Raw genomic sequence first — 18,187 nt, forward strand, 5'->3', positions numbered from 1 at the left:
AGCAGGTCGACACTCGCCGACCAGGACGCGCAGCTACTGGGTCAGGTGGCGGGTGAGGCGCAGAGTACCTTGACAGTCGGGCGTTGCGGAGACATGACGACAACGTTCAGGAGGTTATAGTTACTCGCACCGGGGTTGAGGACGCCTCAATAGAGCAACAGGCCGCCGTGCGACGAGGATACTGAGCTTGCCAAGCCCGGGGTGCGAGCGGTGCTTGGCGTATGTACAGCGACGAGCGCTACTCGGTGCCCACGACGTGCTCCGGCCGGACTTCAACGCCTCTACCATTCTTCCGCTCACGGTCGGCCGGACATGACAAACGCGCCCGCCGCAGTTCGTTCGAGCGGGGAGATCTACGCCGCGGCACCGGTAGGCGCAAAGACCGACCAGCCACATTGCTGCGCCGCGCCGGTCCCTCTCGGTGCGACCCTCATGCTTGCTCGCTCGCTTGCTCTCACTGCGCAAGCACGCCGGCAGACGATGACGGCGCGGAGCATTCACCGTAACAAGGTTGCGGGAGAGCAGTGTGGCGTAGTGCCGAAGCGAGCGCCACTCCGCCCCCACCCTGCGTGGTATGCTCCGAGATCGACACGGAGGTCGGCTGCGAGCTCATTCGCCGCGCCGAGCGCGGGCAGCTTGCTCGCCGGCACTGAGGCTCCGGATCTGGCGGAGATCTGATTCCAGCGCGAGGGTGCATGCGAGCTGGATTCAGCTCACCCCTCAGGGTGGCAGCGTGCGCATGCTTGGGTTGTCGCGTCGTAATGTTCGGCAGCTCAACCGAGCGACGCAAGCGAGGCCGTGTATGTAGCTGTTTTCGGCCACCAAGCTGAGTCCGAGTCGCTGACATTGTTTTTGTTTTGGCTTTCAGCGGCCGCCAGCCAGCTCGGAACGATTCTTGTAATCGCTGCCTTCGGATGCCCGTATCTATGGCCATCGATCGCGCTTGTGGCACACATCGGATCTCTCGCCAACATAACACATCGCAATATTTTCGTGTTGAGACTGGGGGAGTGGGTGTCGGGCTGCCACCGACGCTTGGCAAACGGCCCATTGATGGATGCATGGATGTCCTGCCTTGGCAGCTTTGTCCCCTTGCGTACCCGCCTCAGCCTTGCCTCAGGTCTCTGCGAAAACTGACGGCTCCGCGGGTCCGTCCGCTTCGCCGAGCCCACCTCAAACACCGGCACCAACAACATCCTTGTTGCGTTTCTCCACCGTTTCATGCCTCATACATACCCAAGACGGCAAAGATGCGGAAAGTCTCCGGACTACGCATCCTCTTTGCACGAGCTTCTCACAGTCACCGGCCCACCTTACGGTGCCCGCATGCATGAGGTCACTCTTTCGGGCAAGGCAGCCCCGAAATGCTGTCGGGGTTTTGCTGTCCCCGTCAAATGAGCGACGAGTACGAGGTCGTCGTTCCCGGTTGCCCCTCGACAGACCCTCAAGTCGACAAACAAGCACCTTGATCATCGAGGAATGTAAACCGTAAGCATGCTGCACCAGATCTCTGCAGTTGTGGTGCCCGACGACGCCCGCCAATGTCCAGCGTGGGGCAGTGATGCAACCCCTAAGATGTGGCGTTTTGGCGTTTTGGCGCCGCTGATTCCGGTGCGGGTGGCTACAAACTCCTAGAACCGACACCAGACCCGTGGTCTGTAATGACCGTCCCTCCAAAAGGCCCCGTCCGCCGAAGGATATCGTGGATCTGGTAAGCAGGGGTACCGGTGGCCGGCTACGCAAGGGACTGAGCCGAGCCTTTGCTCCTCGGTCTGTCGTTCGGCTTACTCGGGCGAGAAGCGACGACGCACGTACCCCCCGCGGGCCGAGCGACCTGACGGACTTGGACTGCGTCACCGATCGATTGGAGAGGTCAGTAGCCCGCAAGTGGTGACTTCCTGGTGAAGATTTTCGTGGTGCGAGGGGGTGACATGACTCGCACTTGTGCAGCTCTGCTCCATTCCGCGATAACCATAACGACGACGGCGCCACCAGCACCAGTTGACAATGCTCAATTGTCACATCTGAGCACCATTTGCATACTCATGCATGAAACGCAACCAGCCTCATTGGTCTGTTCTTAGCGAATGCATGCAGGCGCGAGCATTCGGTGGCATCGTCCACTCGTCCACTCGTCGCATAGGGCCAGCAACGCCATTGTGGCGCCACCATCCCTGATATTGATAGACGCCGCAACCTATTCCCAAAGATGCCCCCCTCACTGCTCCCCGCAGGAGTCTCCTGCTCACCCAGTAGAAAATGCAGACACGAGCGCCCATGTCTCGGAGAAGCTGGAGGCTGTGTGGAGGCGCGCTGGTGCGGAGGAAACTCGGATAAGGGTCGCTTCTATGGATCTGGTCCAAGAAGGTCTCGACTCTGTGGCGGCCCGGAACCCAGGTCCTCCATTCAACTCCAGGCGGCAGAGGTACCCGACCTGATTCTGGCAGGTTGCCGTCTTTCGGACGTGCTGCGATGGCCTTTGCGCTCAGCGTGGTGGCTGCATGGCGAGGGGCGACTCGTGGCTGGCCTGTGAGACACCGGGTGAACGACCTTGGCATCGGCCTGTCCTCGGCGCAGTTGTGAAGTTCATTGGCAATTAGACAAGACAGACGCCGAGAATCGTGGAGGTCAGAAACTCGAGCTGCGTCGGATGGGCACAGCGAAGCGAAGGAACTCGGTCAGTTGACGCGAAAGTGGCGTGTTTGTCGCTACTACAGTACACAGCATATTCTTAGAACAGTGCACCTCGGGTCGGTTTGTGCTTCCGGCGTTCTCAACAGCGGGGGGTTTAACTGGGTCTCATAGTGCCAAGAACACGAGAAGGAGCACCGCCAGTGCACCTGCGGACCCACGCCGCGTCCGTGCCACCTCAGCGGCCAATAACCAGCCGAGTCATACCGGCTGGAGCCACGCGATTCCAGCAATGCGCGCGCCCAGGAACGGCCGGTTGAATATAGGATTAGTAAAGATCGACGTCTGCTTATGCTTGTGTAGAGCATTCACCGGTGTCCAAGTCCTGAAGGGACTGGGAGCATTCGCCGGGGTGGGGGAGGGTTCGCTGCGGGTGGGTGCAATGTCGGACAGGGGGCCGGTAGCGAAATTGCCGGAGGTGCGAGAGGCTCTGCGGGGCACAGTCGCACGGTCAAGTTGGCCGCGTAGTCACCAGGCAGGCTCGTGAAAATTTGCATCAGGAGAAGCCAGAAGCCAGTGTCGATTGCTGCAGATCGAATTGAAGCGGCTCAAACTCTAACCCAGCAGTGATCATCACCTCTACTCCACCCAGATGCCTCCACATGTTCGGTTACCCCCACCCCACCCCGTCCACGCCGCATGCATGTCTCGGTTGAAGACAAGCGAATGGTGCCTGCAGACCACGGTACCATTGTAGTGTCCAGGGATACAGTCGAGCAGGACGACCGCGAAAGCCAGGTTGTGTAGTAGCACCCTCCAGGGCGTCACCCAGGGAGGTTGTGGCGGCGATCGTGCCAAAAGCGCCACAAACCCTCGTGGCGCACCGATACCCTCCCTCCTCCGAGAGCTAGCGCACGGACAAACTTCCAGGAGTATCGATGCGCCGACCCGGTTCCGTGGCGTCTTTCCGGCGCCCTCTTGCTCTTCCTCCTCCTCCTCCTCCTCGAGAAAGAGCACCGCACGTAGGTGCACGTAGGTTAACGACCCGACGACCGTGCACCCGGGTTGGCGTCGACCAGATCTAAGGGCATCGACGCCGGCCCATGTTCTGCGAGAGATCTGGAGGGGGCCCGGCCTCTGCTTATCGCAGCGAGGAGAGCGAGGCAGCTTGGAAAACGTTTATAAGATGGGCAGAGAGGGAGCACGACTCTCCTCCCCAGAGAACGACAAGCCCGCACTCACTCAGCGCCATACACGATGCGCACCGACGCCGTCCTCCTCGCCGTCCTCGCCCTCGCCCACCTCGCGGCGGGTGCCCCTGCCCCCTTCCGCCGCCTCACCAACCGCGAGGCGATCCAGTCCGGACTTCCCCTCCCCATGCCCCAGTCCATCCTCCGCTGCCCCCCAGGGGGATGCGACGAGGCGACCCTCCAGGCCTGGAAGAACAAGAAGAAGCGCACCGCTTCCCAGCCGTCCAACCTTCCGCCCAACAAGCCGCCCACCACCCCCACAGACCCCACCACTGCCACCACTGCTACCACCACGACTGCGACCACGACAAGCACTGCCTCGTCGTCGTCCGCCTCCGAATCTAGCTCCGCCTCCGCCTCCTCCTCGTCGTCGTCGGCGTTGGCCGCTTCCAGCTCGGCGTCGTCGGCGTCGTCAGCGTCGTCGGCCTCGGCGTCAAGTTCCTCCGCCTCGGCATCTGCCTCCGCTACCACCACCTCCACCTCGGCTTCGTCCTCCGTCGCCGCTAGCTCCAGCGTCGCTTCCAGCTCCAGCTCGGTCCGGCCCACGGGCAGCTCGAGCAGCGCCGCGGCTTCCAGCTCGTCGGCCAGCTCGTCGTCCTCCCACCCAGCATCGAGCTCGGCGACGACGACCTCGACCAAGAAGCCATGCACCACTACCTCCAAGTCTGCGTATGCCACGACTACCACTTCCAAGGCGACCACCACGACCAGCTCGAGCAAGCCTGCCGTCACCTCGTCGTCCACCCGCCCTGTCTCGAGCTCGGTGACCACCACGTCCTCGTCCACCCGCCCGGCTTCGAGCTCCGCGACCACCACCTCGACCAAGGCGCCATGCACTACTACCTCGAAGCAGGCGACGACAACCACTACCAAGGCGCCGTGCACTACCACCACTAGCAAGCCGGCCACCACCACGACCACCAAGGCGCCTTGCACGACTACCTCCACCACCACCACCAAGGCGGCTCCCACGACTACCACTACCACCAAGGCTGCTTCCACCAGCACCACCACGACCAAGACACCTTGCACCACTACGACCAAGAGCTCGACAACCACGGCCAAGACATCGACCACCACGACCCCTTGCCGCACCACATCGTCGTCGTCATCTAGCGCTGCCGCCAGCAGCTCGGTCAAGCCTTCGTCCTCCGCGTCGGCTGCCGGTAGCTCGAGCTCGGTGATCCCTCCTGCCTACCCCTCGAGCGTGGTTCCCCCGTCCTCGGCTAGCCCCTCGACCTCGTCGACATCCAAGCCCGCTTCGTCGTCCGCCGCCGCGTCTTCGAGCGCCGCCAGCTCGTCGTCTAGCGCTGCGTCGTCCAACGCCGTGAGGCCTCCCGCGTCGCCTCCCACCTCGGCTCCCTCGTCCTCGTCGGCTCCCCAGTCCAGCAGCACGAGCGCCACCACGACCTCTGCTAGCTCCACGGCGCCTCCTGCCAGCTCCACGACCACGACCTCCTCCGCTGCCCCCTCGTCCGCCCCCGGCTCGTGCACCTTCGGCCAGAACTGGCAGCAGTACACCGACGGTATCGCGGGCATCTACGCGCCCCCCGTCTGCCAGTCGGGCAACCAGTGGTACCAGTCTGGGCAGGCGTACAACTTTGCCATTGACGCCATCAACCAGTCGTGCTACGTCCAGATGGACAAGTGTCAGCTTGCTGCCAACCAGGGTGGTAACAAGAACCCTCTCACGGTCGCGAACTGCAACGGCCCTCAGATCCAGGCATGTCTTGCCCAGGCTCAAAAGACGGTGAACGGTGCTGCCTCGTCGTCTGCGAGCACAACCTCGACGTCGTCCTCGGCCACCACCACCTCCAAACCTGCCTCGAGCACCTCCACGACGACTTCGTCCTCTGCCACTGCGAGCCCCTCGACTACGGTTCCTCCCCCGGCCTGTGCCTCGGGAGGCAACTGGCAGCAGTACACCGCGGGCATTGCCGGTATCAACGCCCCGCCCGTGTGCCAGTCGGGCAAGTACTGGTACCAGTCTGGCCAGCAGTACAACTTCCCCATCGACGCCATCAACCAGTCGTGCTACGTGCAGATGAACAACTGCCAGCTGGCGGCCAACCAGAGCGGCAACAAGTCACCCCTCACCGTGTCCAACTGCAACGGAGCTCAGATCCAGGCGTGTCTCGACCAGGCTAAGACCACGGTCAAGAACGCTGGGTATTAAACTCTCCCTATAATCGGACAAATAGGTCCCCAGTAGATCCTAGACTTTTGTATAGAGCAGACTTACTGCATTAAACCCTTAGATGTAATATATCTTGTGCTACCCTAGATTTGGCGCGAAGCTCGAGGGGGAGTGGACAGTAGATTGCATGACACAAACCCTCGGAATAGGGGGTTGAAACAGATTGCAGCTTCGGGGGGTGCGAGGGACATGCGCATGAATGCAGCTGTTGTCCCTCCCTTGTGCTTCCTGCAACAGTTGTAGGACTTTGTAGGGTGAGTTGAAGCGGCGGTGGGGGCTGGGCGGCGTCGGCGACGGCGTCAGGGAAGGTAGGTGGCCGTGTGGTGGCTCTGGCCGCCACGAGGCCCCGCATCGAGGTGCTTGGCATTTGACACGGTTCAAAGCTGGGATCGGAACAACGTGGAAGAGTCGCGGGGCTGCATGCTTCTCGCTGGGGAGAGAGAGAAGAGGGGGGCCTCGGGTCGGAGGAAGAGAGTGCGAGGGGAGGGCAGTCGGCATCTTTGTCCATTCCCCCCTCCCTCCCTCCCTCCTCGTCCATCCACTCTCATCATCTAGCCACACTGCTTTTCGACAGAGAGAAGCAAGAACCACAACTCACCTTGTCGGCAATACACTCTCCCAGGCGGTTCACACATGGCTCACTCGGCACAATGCAGTTCACGCACCCCCACCAACACTGGGGACTGACCGCAGGAACCCAGCGGGCTGTGAGCTGACCACACCACACACGCGCTGCCCGCCCGCGTCCGCGTCCTCGCAGTGCCTGGGCTCGAGCCGTGCTCATGTCCATGTTGTCCGCAGTCTGTTTCCCCTCGTCCACCCGATACTTGCCGCCGTGGTGGCCGATGGGTGTATGGGGTGGGTGTCTGTCGCCTCGCTCTCAGGCGGGCACGGCGGTGTGTGTTGTGTGGGTCACCACCATCAGCCAGGCGGCGAACGACACCTCGGCCACCGTTGTTGCCACCCCATCACCTCCCCTACCGCCGGCCGACAGACGACTCGACTCACTCACCACTGACCAGGTATAAAGCCTGTTGTTGATCACGAACAGAACTTGACACTCACCAACAACACTCCAACTGCAAGCACTCGTTTGGGATGCGCTTCATCCGCGCCTTCACGTCCAGCCCGTTCGGTTTCACCCTATACCACTACCACCTCAAGCAGTCGTCAAAGGGTTACGTCGACCACGCAATCTACCGCGACCCGACCGACCTCCCCGTATTCCTGCGCACCAAGGCCGACGTGTTCAAGTGCATCAACACGTACACTCTTTCTGACGGGTACGACGCGTCGGACATCCAGTAAGTAGGCGCGGGTGGCGAGTGCCCCATGGCGTGGGCAGGGGGGCAGTGGCCATTGGGGCGGGGCGGAGCGGGGCGCAATGACGTCCGTTGCGCGCGGGCAGAGTGTGTGCACGTCACTGACTACTTTGCGCAGGTACCCACTTCTCGTCATCCGCTCGTACATCGACCTCAAGGAGGACCGCGGCGACTCGGCCAAGGTCACGGAGGAGAAGCTGCGCGCTCTCGAGCTCCTGGTGGGTGGTGGCGCCGGTTGCTGCGCGAGCTGCACGGCAACGCGCGGCAACGAGAGGCAGTCGTAGCAGCACTAACCCGCCCCGCAGATGCCCCACCACGTCGACGCCTTTGCGTCGTTCCGCAAGGAGAAGGCGTGGCCCCCGTCGCCCGTGCTTCCGATGGACTGGCACTGGATCAAGTTTACACGCACGTCCTGGGGCCCTAGCGGCGATGAGCCCTGGGTGCCCGACCGCCAGGCGCGCCGCAACGCCTGGTACGAGGTCAAGGACGACGGCGGCGACGAGGACGAGGACTACGCCGACGAGGACGCCGTCGACAACGCCCTCTCGACCACTTCGCTCATGAGTGTGTCGTCGTGAGTGTGGCGCGCACACTGTGGCGATGGACGGGGATCGTGGGAAGGGGCGCCGAGGAGAAGGACAGGTCAGGTCAGGACAGGACAGGGCAGGGCAGAGGCCGCAGAGCATAGCATAGGCTGGGTAGTGCATGGATCGTGTGCGATTCTCGTCTTGCGCACAGCCTGGGGCGAGGAAGTGTTGGGTGGTGTATATGATGGTCGTCATATCACCTTGCGTTGCTCCTCGCTCACCACTCACCACTCACACTCACTTCTCCGCCTGTCCTGCCCCGAGCCCCGTAGCGACACCGACAGGCGACGCGACTACCGACGCCGCCGCTGTCCCCGGCGCCCCTACCCTCGGCCCGCTTGCCCCAAGCACAGTCCAGCTACTCTCGCACCACTCCTCCTTCTCCCCACCATGATGATTTCGCGACTCCGGCTGTACCAGCAGCTGGCGTTCAACCGCAAGGAGCTGGTCGTCGAGCCGCCACCGGAGCATGTCGACATGGGCGTCGCGCCTGGCTTGCCGCGCTTCATGATCACGCACAAGGACGTGTTGCGCTGCCTGCGGGCGTACCACGGGCCGACGGTCGAGCTGTTAGTCAACCGGCTGGTATCAACAACTGACTCACGCTACACAGCTACCCATACCGTGTCATCCAGCAGTACCTCTACCTCAAGGCCAAGCGCGGGCTCTCGCTCCCCGACCTGGTATCCAAGCTCGAGGCGCTCGAGTCCGAGGTAGGCAAGGTCGACGACGGCTCGCTGACCCCAGATGCCAATCTACATCAACACGTTCGCCATGGTGCGCGAGACGCGCGGCCTCGGGCCGTCAAAGGTCCTCGATATGGAGTGGCCACCAGTATACGACGTCGAGTGGCCGTCGCTCCAGGTCGTCCCGGTGGCCGAGCACGCGATGTAGGAGCCGAGGCGGAGCCACCACCACAGACAATCACAGTAGTCGCATAGCAGCAGCAGAGAGAGAGAGATGTACACGTGCCCTCAACCCCTCTACCTGTCGCCTCCGGTAGCCAGGAAAAGGCCAAATGTCGTCGAGGTGTTCAGTTTACGCCGCCCCGCGCCCATCGACGGGACAGAGGGCGGAGGCGGCGGCGGCGGTGCCGCGCCCTCGACATGGCGGTGCCTCACCTCCCCCCGCCGTGCAGCATACCAGTCGGTGCCCGTCGCGCGTACGCACGCGCTCTCGCGCTGGCTTTCGAGATCGGTCGCCTCGGACGCTGCCTCGACTACGGGGTCGTCCCAGTCGATGCGGGGCGGCCACTCCATCTCCACTGCGTCCGACCGGCCCAGGCCGCGGATGTAGCGCACCGTCGCAAAGGCCGCATGGAACTCTGGCAGCTGGGGTGGGGTCAGTCAACACGCAAAACTTGATGCGTTCGTACCTCCTCCTCCGCGTCCTCGAGGTTGGCCTCGATCTCGAACGGCAGCTTGCCGCGGGACACCTTGTAGTCGACGTACGAGCGTATGACGGAGACTGAGTAGCTTCTGTCAGCTGTGCAGGCAGACGGCCTCTCTCACACTGAGACGGGCGCTCCCGTGTGTGCTCTGAGATGCCGCACCACGTCGGCCGAGGTATGGGGCACTGGGATCGCCGGTGGCCGGCTGGACGACGAGGCACCGGCGCGTTCCGGCGCCAATGGTGGAGGGAAGAGCGTCCGCGCCAAGGATGAGGCCGAGCTGTCGCCGGACATGAAAGGAGGATGCGAGTGAGACGCTGCGATGTGAGTTGGCGAAGGAGGTGATGGCCGCCAGCAGCCAGCCAGGCGCTGGCTGGCAGCGTCAGTGCGCAGGTGGCGCCTCGTCGACCCTACATAGCATCATACATATCACGCAACCGCACCTCCCTCTCCAGCTAATGCCCCTCGACCTCGGATAGGGCATAGTACCAGCTCAGCCGTCCACTCGGCACCGCGACCTTGAGCACGCGCCGGCGTTCCCTCGCCGCCGGCGCCGGCTCGGTCCTTTGGCTCGTGCTCGTTGTCGTTGTCGTTGTGGCGCTCGCGAGGCGGCCCGAGCCCCGTCCTCCTCCTGCTCCCTCCCCACCTCCCCGGTCACCGCCGGCATCAAGGCTCGGCGGCCACTCCATGGGCAGCACCTCGCTCGGCCCGTACCCCTTCATCCAGCGCACGACGGCAAACGCCGGCGCATACTCTGGCAACTGTTGGTGTCAGGAAAGCGGCTTGCGCCCGGACCCACCTCGCGCTCGAGCGCCACAAGCTTGCGGAGCACGTGGCTCCGGTCCCGCCGCTTCCAGTCCTTGACGTCGGTGTACTTTAGGATAACACGAACGGGGTATCTGGAGCGAGCGCTGAGCGCAGATCTTATGCCCTGGCTTGTTGGGCTGGCAGGGCCTGGCCAGGCAGGGGGTGCTTACTGATCTCCCTTTCGGCCAGTGAACGCCTCGAGGGCTGCGCGCACCTGCGCCGCGGAGGACATGGTGCGCTGGTGTCGCTGTGCGTCGGCATCAAGCACCTCAATACTGAGCGACTGTAATGTTGAGCTCGGCGCGAGGTGGACGGGGCCGAGGTGGAGCGCGGTCATGGTGGGGCTCTTGAAGACGGGCATGGTGTGGAGGATGTGGTGGAAAGATGATGGGCAAAACGTGAGCGAGTTGGTCTGGGCCAGCCCGATCCTACTTTCGCCGAGGAAGAGAACCGCAAGCACGCGGCTCGCAGCACGGCTGCTAGGTAGTGGGCATGGGGTAAATGGTGACGACAAGGGGAGGGCGTTTGGTATGGGGCACGGAGCGTGCGAGCGAGTGGCCAGTCGGTGGTGGCACCGCGTCGTTATCGCCATGGAATACATCTGCTGGAACAATACAACGATAGGCGTACAGCAAATTCGGGGGTAAGAGTATGTAGTGTAGTGCACAGAAGGTAGGAGGCGATCCAGTTTGTGGCGCTCACCAGCGCGCGCCCGTCGACATCTCAGGCTCCGAGTTGTGCCGCTGGAGGGGGTATCCCGCCTTCTCGTCGTCGTCATACGCGGGCGGGGTGTTGTCCGCGAACGGGTCGGCGGCGCCCGGGCGGCGGCTCGGCCCTGCCCCCGTGGCTGTGGACCCCGTGGTAGTGGCCGCGCGCCCAAGCTCGAGGTTTTGCGCGTGGCTCGTTTCGCCGCCGCCTACGCGGCGCGCGACGCGGGTAGCGGTGCGCTTGAGCGCGGCGAGGGGCTGCGCGATGAACGGCTCGGCGCTCCTGCTGCGCGGGTAGGGCGCGTCGGGCGCCGCGAGCCCCGTGACTGCCAGCCCATCGGTCGGGAGGCGCGCCGCCTCGCGGAGCGCCGGGTGCCGCTGGTCCACGTTCGGCGGGTAGTCCATGTCGAGCACGCGCGAGGGGCCGAGGTCGCGGTAGTGGCGCACGACGGCGAACGCGCGGTGGTATTTCGGGCACTGGGGCCTGGTGAGCGAGGAGCCGTAAGGGCCACTACTTGCCTGCTTCTCGAGCGCCTCGAGCTTCTCGATGATGTCGGTCTTGGAGCGGCCGCGCACAATCTTGTTGTCGACATAGCTTGCGATCACGGCCACGGGGTATCTATGCAAGTTAGCTTGTTCGGAAGAGCAGGCGACCGACGCACTCGCCAAAGTCGATGCCCTTGTACAGTGTGAGGCAGGCGACCGCGTCCTCGGCGCTCCGGGCGATCGTAGGTGCCTTGGGGGAGACGCCAATCGCGCGCGGAAGGACGAGCCCGTTGGCCTCCATCGCCTCGCGCTGTACCGAGCGGTTGTGGTCAACTGCGAGCTTGGCGGCACCAGCGGCGGCTGCTACGGCGAGGAACATGGCGGGGGAGGTGGGGAGGGAGGAGAGGTAGGGAGATGTTCTGTGATTCACGTAGGCGTCATTTTGTACCTCCCTCTCCGCAGACATGCATCAAGCGACAAGCACCTGGTGACGCCCTCGACGTCATGCTCGATGAACAGAGTTTCGTCAGCTGTCCTTTACGTCCATTACAGTGTGGCGCCCCCTCGTCATGACACAGTCACACTTCAAACTCAAAGATAAAAGCAAAACCAGGCGCGGGTTGGGAGATTAGATGACAGCTAGGGTGGGTGCCTTTTGCACGCGGTCGGCACTGGACCGGAGGTTCCGGCGCGACAGGACAAGTAGGTGAGCGAGCCCGCCTGCCCGCGTTTCCCCGGCCCGTGTGTCACTACCCCTGATGAGTTGTAGGACGCGAGGCCACAGCCGTCCTTTCGGCGATGGCGAGCTCCCACGGCCACCTGGGCACGCCTGTCCGCGCACCATCTCTCCCATTTTTAGCAATTATACACCACCCACGAGGCAGCACTCACTCGCACTGCCTCGTGCCCGACCACCCCGACACACAACGGATCCCCGACATGGCGAGGTGTGGCCGTGGCCTGCGTGCTGACACTCTGTGTCTGCTGTCCGTCCCATACGCATACCAGTGCAGGCGTCCACGTGGTGCCTGCGCGTGGACCTCGCCAAGGCGTGCCGCAAACCGCCTGGGCTGTGGCTGGTTGGCGTGGCATGCCGGTCCGTGCTCGACGGTGGCTGCGCGGTTTTCTCCATTGCTCCGCGCTGCATGCTCCGCGCACCTTGCAAACACCCCAGAACCAAGGTCGTACCCTTCAGAGCCAGATACATAGCCCTCGTACTCCCCGACCTCGGAGCGCTGTCAGCCAGGATTTGCGGTCGATCGGGCTATGACAAACTGCGCACACCCTCTTCTCCCTGGCACCTACCTTGTCTGTTTCTTATCCACACAATGCCTTGAGCAGACACGAGCCAGATTGAGTGCTTGCTCCTGCTTGGGATACACAGCGAAGCAACCGCTTCCCTGTCACCGCAAGCCGACGAGAAGCAAGCCTGCCCATCCGCGCGCGCGGCCAACAAGCAAGGTCGCCTCGCCGTTTTAAAGCGGGCGGCGGCGCCGTCTCACCCACCACCCACCTCACCCCTCGACTCTCTACTTCTCGCATCGCCTCGCCATCACGGCTCGCGCTCCCTGCGCCGTTTCCACTCCTTGACCCTTCCAAGCCCACCAAGCTGTCTCGTCAACGCGTCCACCCTCACACAATGAACCGCGAGCGCCGCTCGTCTTTCAGCGCGCTCTTCGGCATAGTCGTGAGCAGCGAAGACCGCAACCGCTTCCTAGTCGATCACTCGACCGGTGAAATGGACAAGGTCTTCGGCACGATCTTGCTCCCATCTATCATGAAGACCAAGGATGACGTGCGCAAGTGTCTCAATCGCTACTACGGCCCCGATGTTGCATTGTGGGTGCTGCCGTGCCAACACCAGTGCCTGTTCAATGTGCTCACTCACACCCCCAGCTACCCCTTCCGTATCCTTCAAGCATTCGTCGACTACCAGGTCTGGTCACGGAAGAGTGACCGCGAGATCGATGGTTTCACGGACCCGTACAGCATTGAGACGGACCTCGAGATACTTGAGCGCGAGGTACGTGTGCCCGCTCGCCCAGCAGGGAGCACCCACCAGCAACCCAGCTAACCAGGCACCACAGTTCCCCAGGTTTGGCGACGCGTTTTCGTATGTGCGACAGAGAGGTGGAATTGGCCAGTCACGCGTCATCCCCATGAGGTATCCGCCCCAGTGGACCCTCGACAAGGAGCTTAGGGCGATCCGACCTGTCAGCGGGGCTGGGTCGCGTCTTTACAGCCCCACCACCAACGACAGCAACCCTCGCCGTATTTCCCTCACCATGTCGATGAGCGACAAGGACCCCGGCGCCTTCGACGTCAACGAGTTTGGCCTTCGCCGTCCGGGTAGCCTCGACGAACAGCTACTAAGCCACACGGACAGTAACAAATTCCAGCGTGAAGGCGCCCCATCGCCTCCAACCTCCCCGCGACGCTGGGAGGTGAACATCGTGGACGCGAGCAACCCCACCACGCACTTCCCCTCTGCTCCTGCCTCGCCGGCTCCCTCTGGCCGCAACCTCGAGCATCAGCACGGGGACGACTGGACTCTGGACCTAGAGCGCCAGCTCTCTCTCAACACGGCAGAAAGCTCGACCTACTCAACCCTCGACACGCCCACGACGGACGACGCAGACCTCTTTGCGGCGCGTATCTCCCTTTCCAAGAGCCTGGGCATCACCCGGGCCGCCGAGACGCCCATCGACGGCTCCTCCCCATCCGTCATCAAGCCCAAGACCAACCGCGCGGCAACCTGGGTGGGCGTCGGTTCCTCCCTCAACCGCTACGCCCTCCTCAACCGCACCCGCACCGAGGCGGGCACGTCGTCCACCGCGGCCAACGGTCACCGTTTCTCCCGCTCTCTCTCGGGTCTGATCAGGAAGATCCCCTCGTCGTCCAAGGAGCGTAGCCCTCAGGCAACTGAGGCCGAGCTTGCCCCTCTGTCACCCAACCTGTCCCACGCTCTTTCGCTCCCCCGCGGCGGTCGCGACCGTCACATGCGCTCCAGTACCAACCTCGACAAGCCGGCCCCACCCGAGGGTGCCGCCGTCGCCACCAAGGAGTTCGGCCTGTAGACGTTGCAACACACACACGCGATCAAAACCACCCCCACCACCACCACCACCACCACCACCACCACCACCTATTGTAGAATATCGCCACGACAACGACGTTTCATCCAGAGCAGCACACATTCATCGAGGCAGGGAGTACTAGCACACATTGGAGCCAGCGGGCGCGCGCACGAGTCGTAACATAAGGCCGGTCATGATAATACCAGTAGAGATGTATCCTTTCCCATGCTCTTCATCGGGTGCCACTTTGCTAACAACTGGGCCCGAGGTGAGTAATGCTGGTCCTTTGACCGGCAAGGATTTGTCAAGGGACGATGGTAAGGGCTGATTTTCGGCCCATTTTCTTGGCATTTTTCGGCTTGAAACAGTCGCACTGCTTGCCGCCACACGCCACCACCACCCGAGCCATGGCTTGTCGAGGCGTTACCCGACACACAGTGATCAGCCTGATGCATGCATGGTGCATTTTGGACGATCGTGTTTGTGAGTGAGCGTTTCTTTGATGCATGACGAGAGAGTGAGTGTCAGTGCTTGGCCGATGGGCGGATTGACGGCGGCCGCTGCGCGCTGGCCTGTGCAACCCCCTTGGCCGCAACCCCTCTTGCTGTCACATCATTTGCACCTTCCCCCCCTGTCGCACAGACTCTCATCATTGACAAGTCGACACACCTTGCCCCCGTCATTTAAAAAGGACACGCACAATCACAACATCCTCGCATCTAACTCATTGCTGCATCTTTCACTGTATTTTACTCTCTTTTCCACTCACCAAGCACCGCTTTCTCACTCTCACCTTGCTCCGCCGCCCCTCGGCTGACTGGGTTGTGTGCGTGTGTCTGTTGGAGCACTGCATCGTGGGAGCCATTCCCTTCTTCCTCGCCTTCCCTCGACCTTCTTCTCTTCACCTCTCCTCGCCCTCATCTACATTGCAGTGAAAGATCCTGTCACACCGACTATGCTGGTCATCTCGGCATCTCTCAACCACCTCCAACTCATCGAGTAACACTTCTTGCTCTCAAACTCAAAACACCCCACGCACGACACCCGCATCACCATGTCGTCGCGAAGACACTCGGTCATGAACCTGTTCCGGACGGAGGAAGACCTCTCTCGCTTCTACGTCGAGCCTCCCAAGGACCACATGGACCCCAAGGCAGTCAAGAAGGTTCCCCGGTACATCCAAACAAGCGAAGATGTGTACAAGTGCTTTCGGGCATACTATGGCCCGCGATCGGGAACGTACGTGCTGCGCACTGAATCTCACTTACACCCTAGCTACCCTGTGATCGTCGTCCTCAAATATCTCGAGTACAAGGAGCACAAGGGCCGACTTTCGGGCGACGACACGGTCAACGGGGTGCCGACATCGGTCAAGCACAAGCTCGAGGTGCTTGAACACATGGTGGGTTCGGTACACCTACCGGCACTGATGCCAGTTTCCCCGTCATGCCGAGACGTTTGCCATTGTGCGCCAGGCCCGCGGCATGAACCGCTCGCGTGTCATCACCAACATGGTCTGGCCGCCCAAGTGGGCTTGGGACCCGAACAACAAGGTCGTCGTCCCTGCCCTACCTCCCCCTCCCCCGGTACCCCCACCCCAGCCGAGCTTGGCAATGCGACAAGCCGAGGCGGCCCTAGAGACTGCTTCGGAAACCGAAAGCAGTCGCAGGCGTAGAAGCAACATGCGCCCAACGACCTACTACGATGCCAGCTCAACCGTCGACGGTGATGGGCGTGTCTTGACTCCCTCCGAGATTCTGAGGCTCGAGAGCGAGCGGAGCGCGTCACACCTATCGCTGGCGTCCTTTTCTGGTATGCCCAACGTGCCGCCTACAGCGGATGGCACGCCAGCCCAATCAAGACAGCCTTCGAGTACAGCACCGAGCACGATTGAGAGCACGGATAGCAGTGGTCTCCACACGTCTATAGACACCAAGATCAAGAAGCGGGGGAGCAGGTTCTTCTCCTTCTTTGGCGGAGGCAGGTCTCGCTCCGAGTCCAACCTCGCGGCTCTTGCAAGCGACCCCTTTGGATCCACAGGCCCGCAACTGGCTCCTCCTTCCACCACAAACCTGGGCCGGGTGCGCACACCGTCCACACCGCTTTCTTCGAGAACGGCGGGGCCGCCTTCACCCGGCAGCTCGTCCCTGCGTGTGCCGGCCAGCGGGCCGCTCAGTCCCCTCACACCACCCGGCACCGACAAGAGAGCCAGTTGGGTGCCTGCGACTTCTTCACCGCTTGCGAAGAGTAGATTCACCCCCGCTATGCCCACGCCCACGCCCACAATGCCCAGCATCGCAGACGCCCGGTCCCGCACTACCTCGATAGGGAGCACAGCCACAAGGCGGCGTGCGCCTCCGCCAGGGGCCCCTCGACAGGATCAGCTCGGTATGATCACGCCCACCCGAAGCGTGACAGAACCAGCCCGTCCGAGGTCGGCCTTGCCAACCGTGGAACAAGGTGGGAGCCCGAGAGACTCTGTCTTGTTCAGCAAGAATCATGCCAGGAGAGAGTCTCTGGTGTTCACCTCCGAGCCGGGCCGACCGAGAGAGTCTGTTGTGTACACCTTTGTGGATCCCCTCCCCGGAGATGAAGACTACGGGCTTCCTCGAGTGGCACAGGCGACGGACCTCAACTTCGAGACCCCCTCCAGCGCAGAAGACCCACCGCCAGCACCTATCCCGATGTCGCGAGAGGCAGCATTTGTGAGGGACAGGTACGCCGCCGCCAACGCGGTAGCCCAAGCCAGTCGAGCCCAGCACGTCTCAGGACCTCCGCAGCCGGCTGGTGGGGATGTGTTTGGACAGCCCAATGGCACTACCGCCGGCAGGCAAGGTCGACTCAGGCAGTCGGTGGCACCTCAGACCATCTCCCCACAGCAAGGTCGAATTCGCATGTCAACCGGCCCTCAAGCCCTTGACGGTACTCCATCGCCCTCACCAACGCAGCCGCTGTACGCCTCACGCCGAACGCCTACCGGCCGGCCGTTGCATACTAAGGCTTCATCACTCTCGGCGACCAGCGTCAAATCAGAAACGGAATGGTCTTTCCTCATGCACAACCAATTCATGCCCCAGAACTCGACGGACGAGCCACCATCGCCTACCTCGACGGCTCGTTTGGCATACGAGGAATCGAGCCAAGGCCACGGTCACAGACGCAGCAACACCGCGACCGGGTCCGACTTTACCATCCCACCTGTTCCGCCCTTGCCCAGTTCGTTGGCGTGGCAGTCGCCGCCTGCTCCCCCTCCCCCTGTGCCGCCCATTCCCGAACTGGAGCGTAACGAGCGCGTTGCCAGCGCGACCCCAACCCCGACCCCGCTCGACATCCCCAGCAGCTTGCCCGTTACGCCCGACTCGCCGAGCTCGCCAGGCTCACCCCTGCAGCTGCCGAACCAGCTGGCGCACCAGCGCAAACCACGCCCCGTCCTCCACATTGACATTCCCGTCAAGACGACGGCGGCACCCATCATCCTGCCCAGCGTTCCCTCGGCGGGCTCAAGCAGAACGGTCACCGCCGTTCAAAAGCCCTACTCCGAGGGGGACGTGGACCGCACTGCGGTCGAGCACCCGGCCGACGCAAACGCCGGGTACGCCGACGTGCTCCTGTACAGCCGTGTGGGCGACTACCCCCGAGCGTAGGAGACACAGAACATAGAGTGCATCATAATGTGTATAGAAAGTCTAACAATGAGAATCATGAACATTGCATGCATGGGGCGATGAGGACA

The 18,187-nt window shown here is 62.6% G+C and overlaps 6 protein-coding genes across 6 annotated transcripts; 5 read left to right on the top strand and 1 right to left on the bottom strand.

Moving 5' to 3' along the window:
* Positions 1 to 3,888: 3,888 nt before the first annotated feature.
* On the top strand, positions 3,889 to 6,057 carry LOC62_05G007536 (uncharacterized protein; the record flags this gene model as incomplete). Its single annotated transcript, XM_062774056.1, has 2 exons — positions 3,889 to 4,016; positions 5,322 to 6,057. The coding sequence occupies 2 exons, from the start codon at positions 3,889 to 3,891 to the stop codon at positions 6,055 to 6,057; spliced, it is 864 nt and encodes a 287-aa protein (XP_062630040.1).
* Positions 6,058 to 7,176: 1,119 nt separating this feature from the next.
* On the top strand, positions 7,177 to 7,978 carry LOC62_05G007537 (uncharacterized protein; the record flags this gene model as incomplete). Its single annotated transcript, XM_062774057.1, has 3 exons — positions 7,177 to 7,382; positions 7,519 to 7,618; positions 7,706 to 7,978. 3 exons carry the CDS (start codon positions 7,177 to 7,179, stop codon positions 7,976 to 7,978), a joined length of 579 nt encoding a protein of 192 aa, XP_062630041.1.
* Positions 7,979 to 8,377: 399 nt separating this feature from the next.
* On the top strand, positions 8,378 to 8,881 carry LOC62_05G007538 (uncharacterized protein; the record flags this gene model as incomplete). Its single annotated transcript, XM_062774058.1, has 3 exons — positions 8,378 to 8,556; positions 8,601 to 8,700; positions 8,735 to 8,881. 3 exons carry the CDS (start codon positions 8,378 to 8,380, stop codon positions 8,879 to 8,881), a joined length of 426 nt encoding a protein of 141 aa, XP_062630042.1.
* Positions 8,882 to 8,970: 89 nt separating this feature from the next.
* LOC62_05G007539 (uncharacterized protein) lies at positions 8,971 to 11,756 on the bottom strand (the record flags this gene model as incomplete). The annotated part of the gene is made up of 8 exons (XM_062774059.1): positions 8,971 to 8,974; positions 9,158 to 9,318; positions 9,363 to 9,454; positions 10,024 to 10,138; positions 10,177 to 10,276; positions 10,355 to 10,663; positions 10,887 to 11,510; positions 11,554 to 11,756. The coding sequence occupies 8 exons, from the start codon at positions 11,754 to 11,756 to the stop codon at positions 8,971 to 8,973; spliced, it is 1,608 nt and encodes a 535-aa protein (XP_062630043.1).
* Positions 11,757 to 13,016: 1,260 nt separating this feature from the next.
* Positions 13,017 to 14,454, top strand: LOC62_05G007540 (uncharacterized protein; the record flags this gene model as incomplete). Its single annotated transcript, XM_062774060.1, has 3 exons — positions 13,017 to 13,216; positions 13,274 to 13,400; positions 13,456 to 14,454. 3 exons carry the CDS (start codon positions 13,017 to 13,019, stop codon positions 14,452 to 14,454), a joined length of 1,326 nt encoding a protein of 441 aa, XP_062630044.1.
* A 1,054-nt stretch (positions 14,455 to 15,508) lies between these two features.
* Positions 15,509 to 18,098, top strand: LOC62_05G007541 (uncharacterized protein; the record flags this gene model as incomplete). Its single annotated transcript, XM_062774061.1, has 3 exons — positions 15,509 to 15,693; positions 15,730 to 15,856; positions 15,891 to 18,098. 3 exons carry the CDS (start codon positions 15,509 to 15,511, stop codon positions 18,096 to 18,098), a joined length of 2,520 nt encoding a protein of 839 aa, XP_062630045.1.
* Between the last annotated feature and the right edge of the window lie 89 nt (positions 18,099 to 18,187).

Source organism: Vanrija pseudolonga, chromosome 5, assembly GCF_020906515.1.
Source record: "Vanrija pseudolonga chromosome 5, complete sequence".
Classification (NCBI taxonomy): domain Eukaryota; kingdom Fungi; phylum Basidiomycota; class Tremellomycetes; order Trichosporonales; family Trichosporonaceae; genus Vanrija; species Vanrija pseudolonga.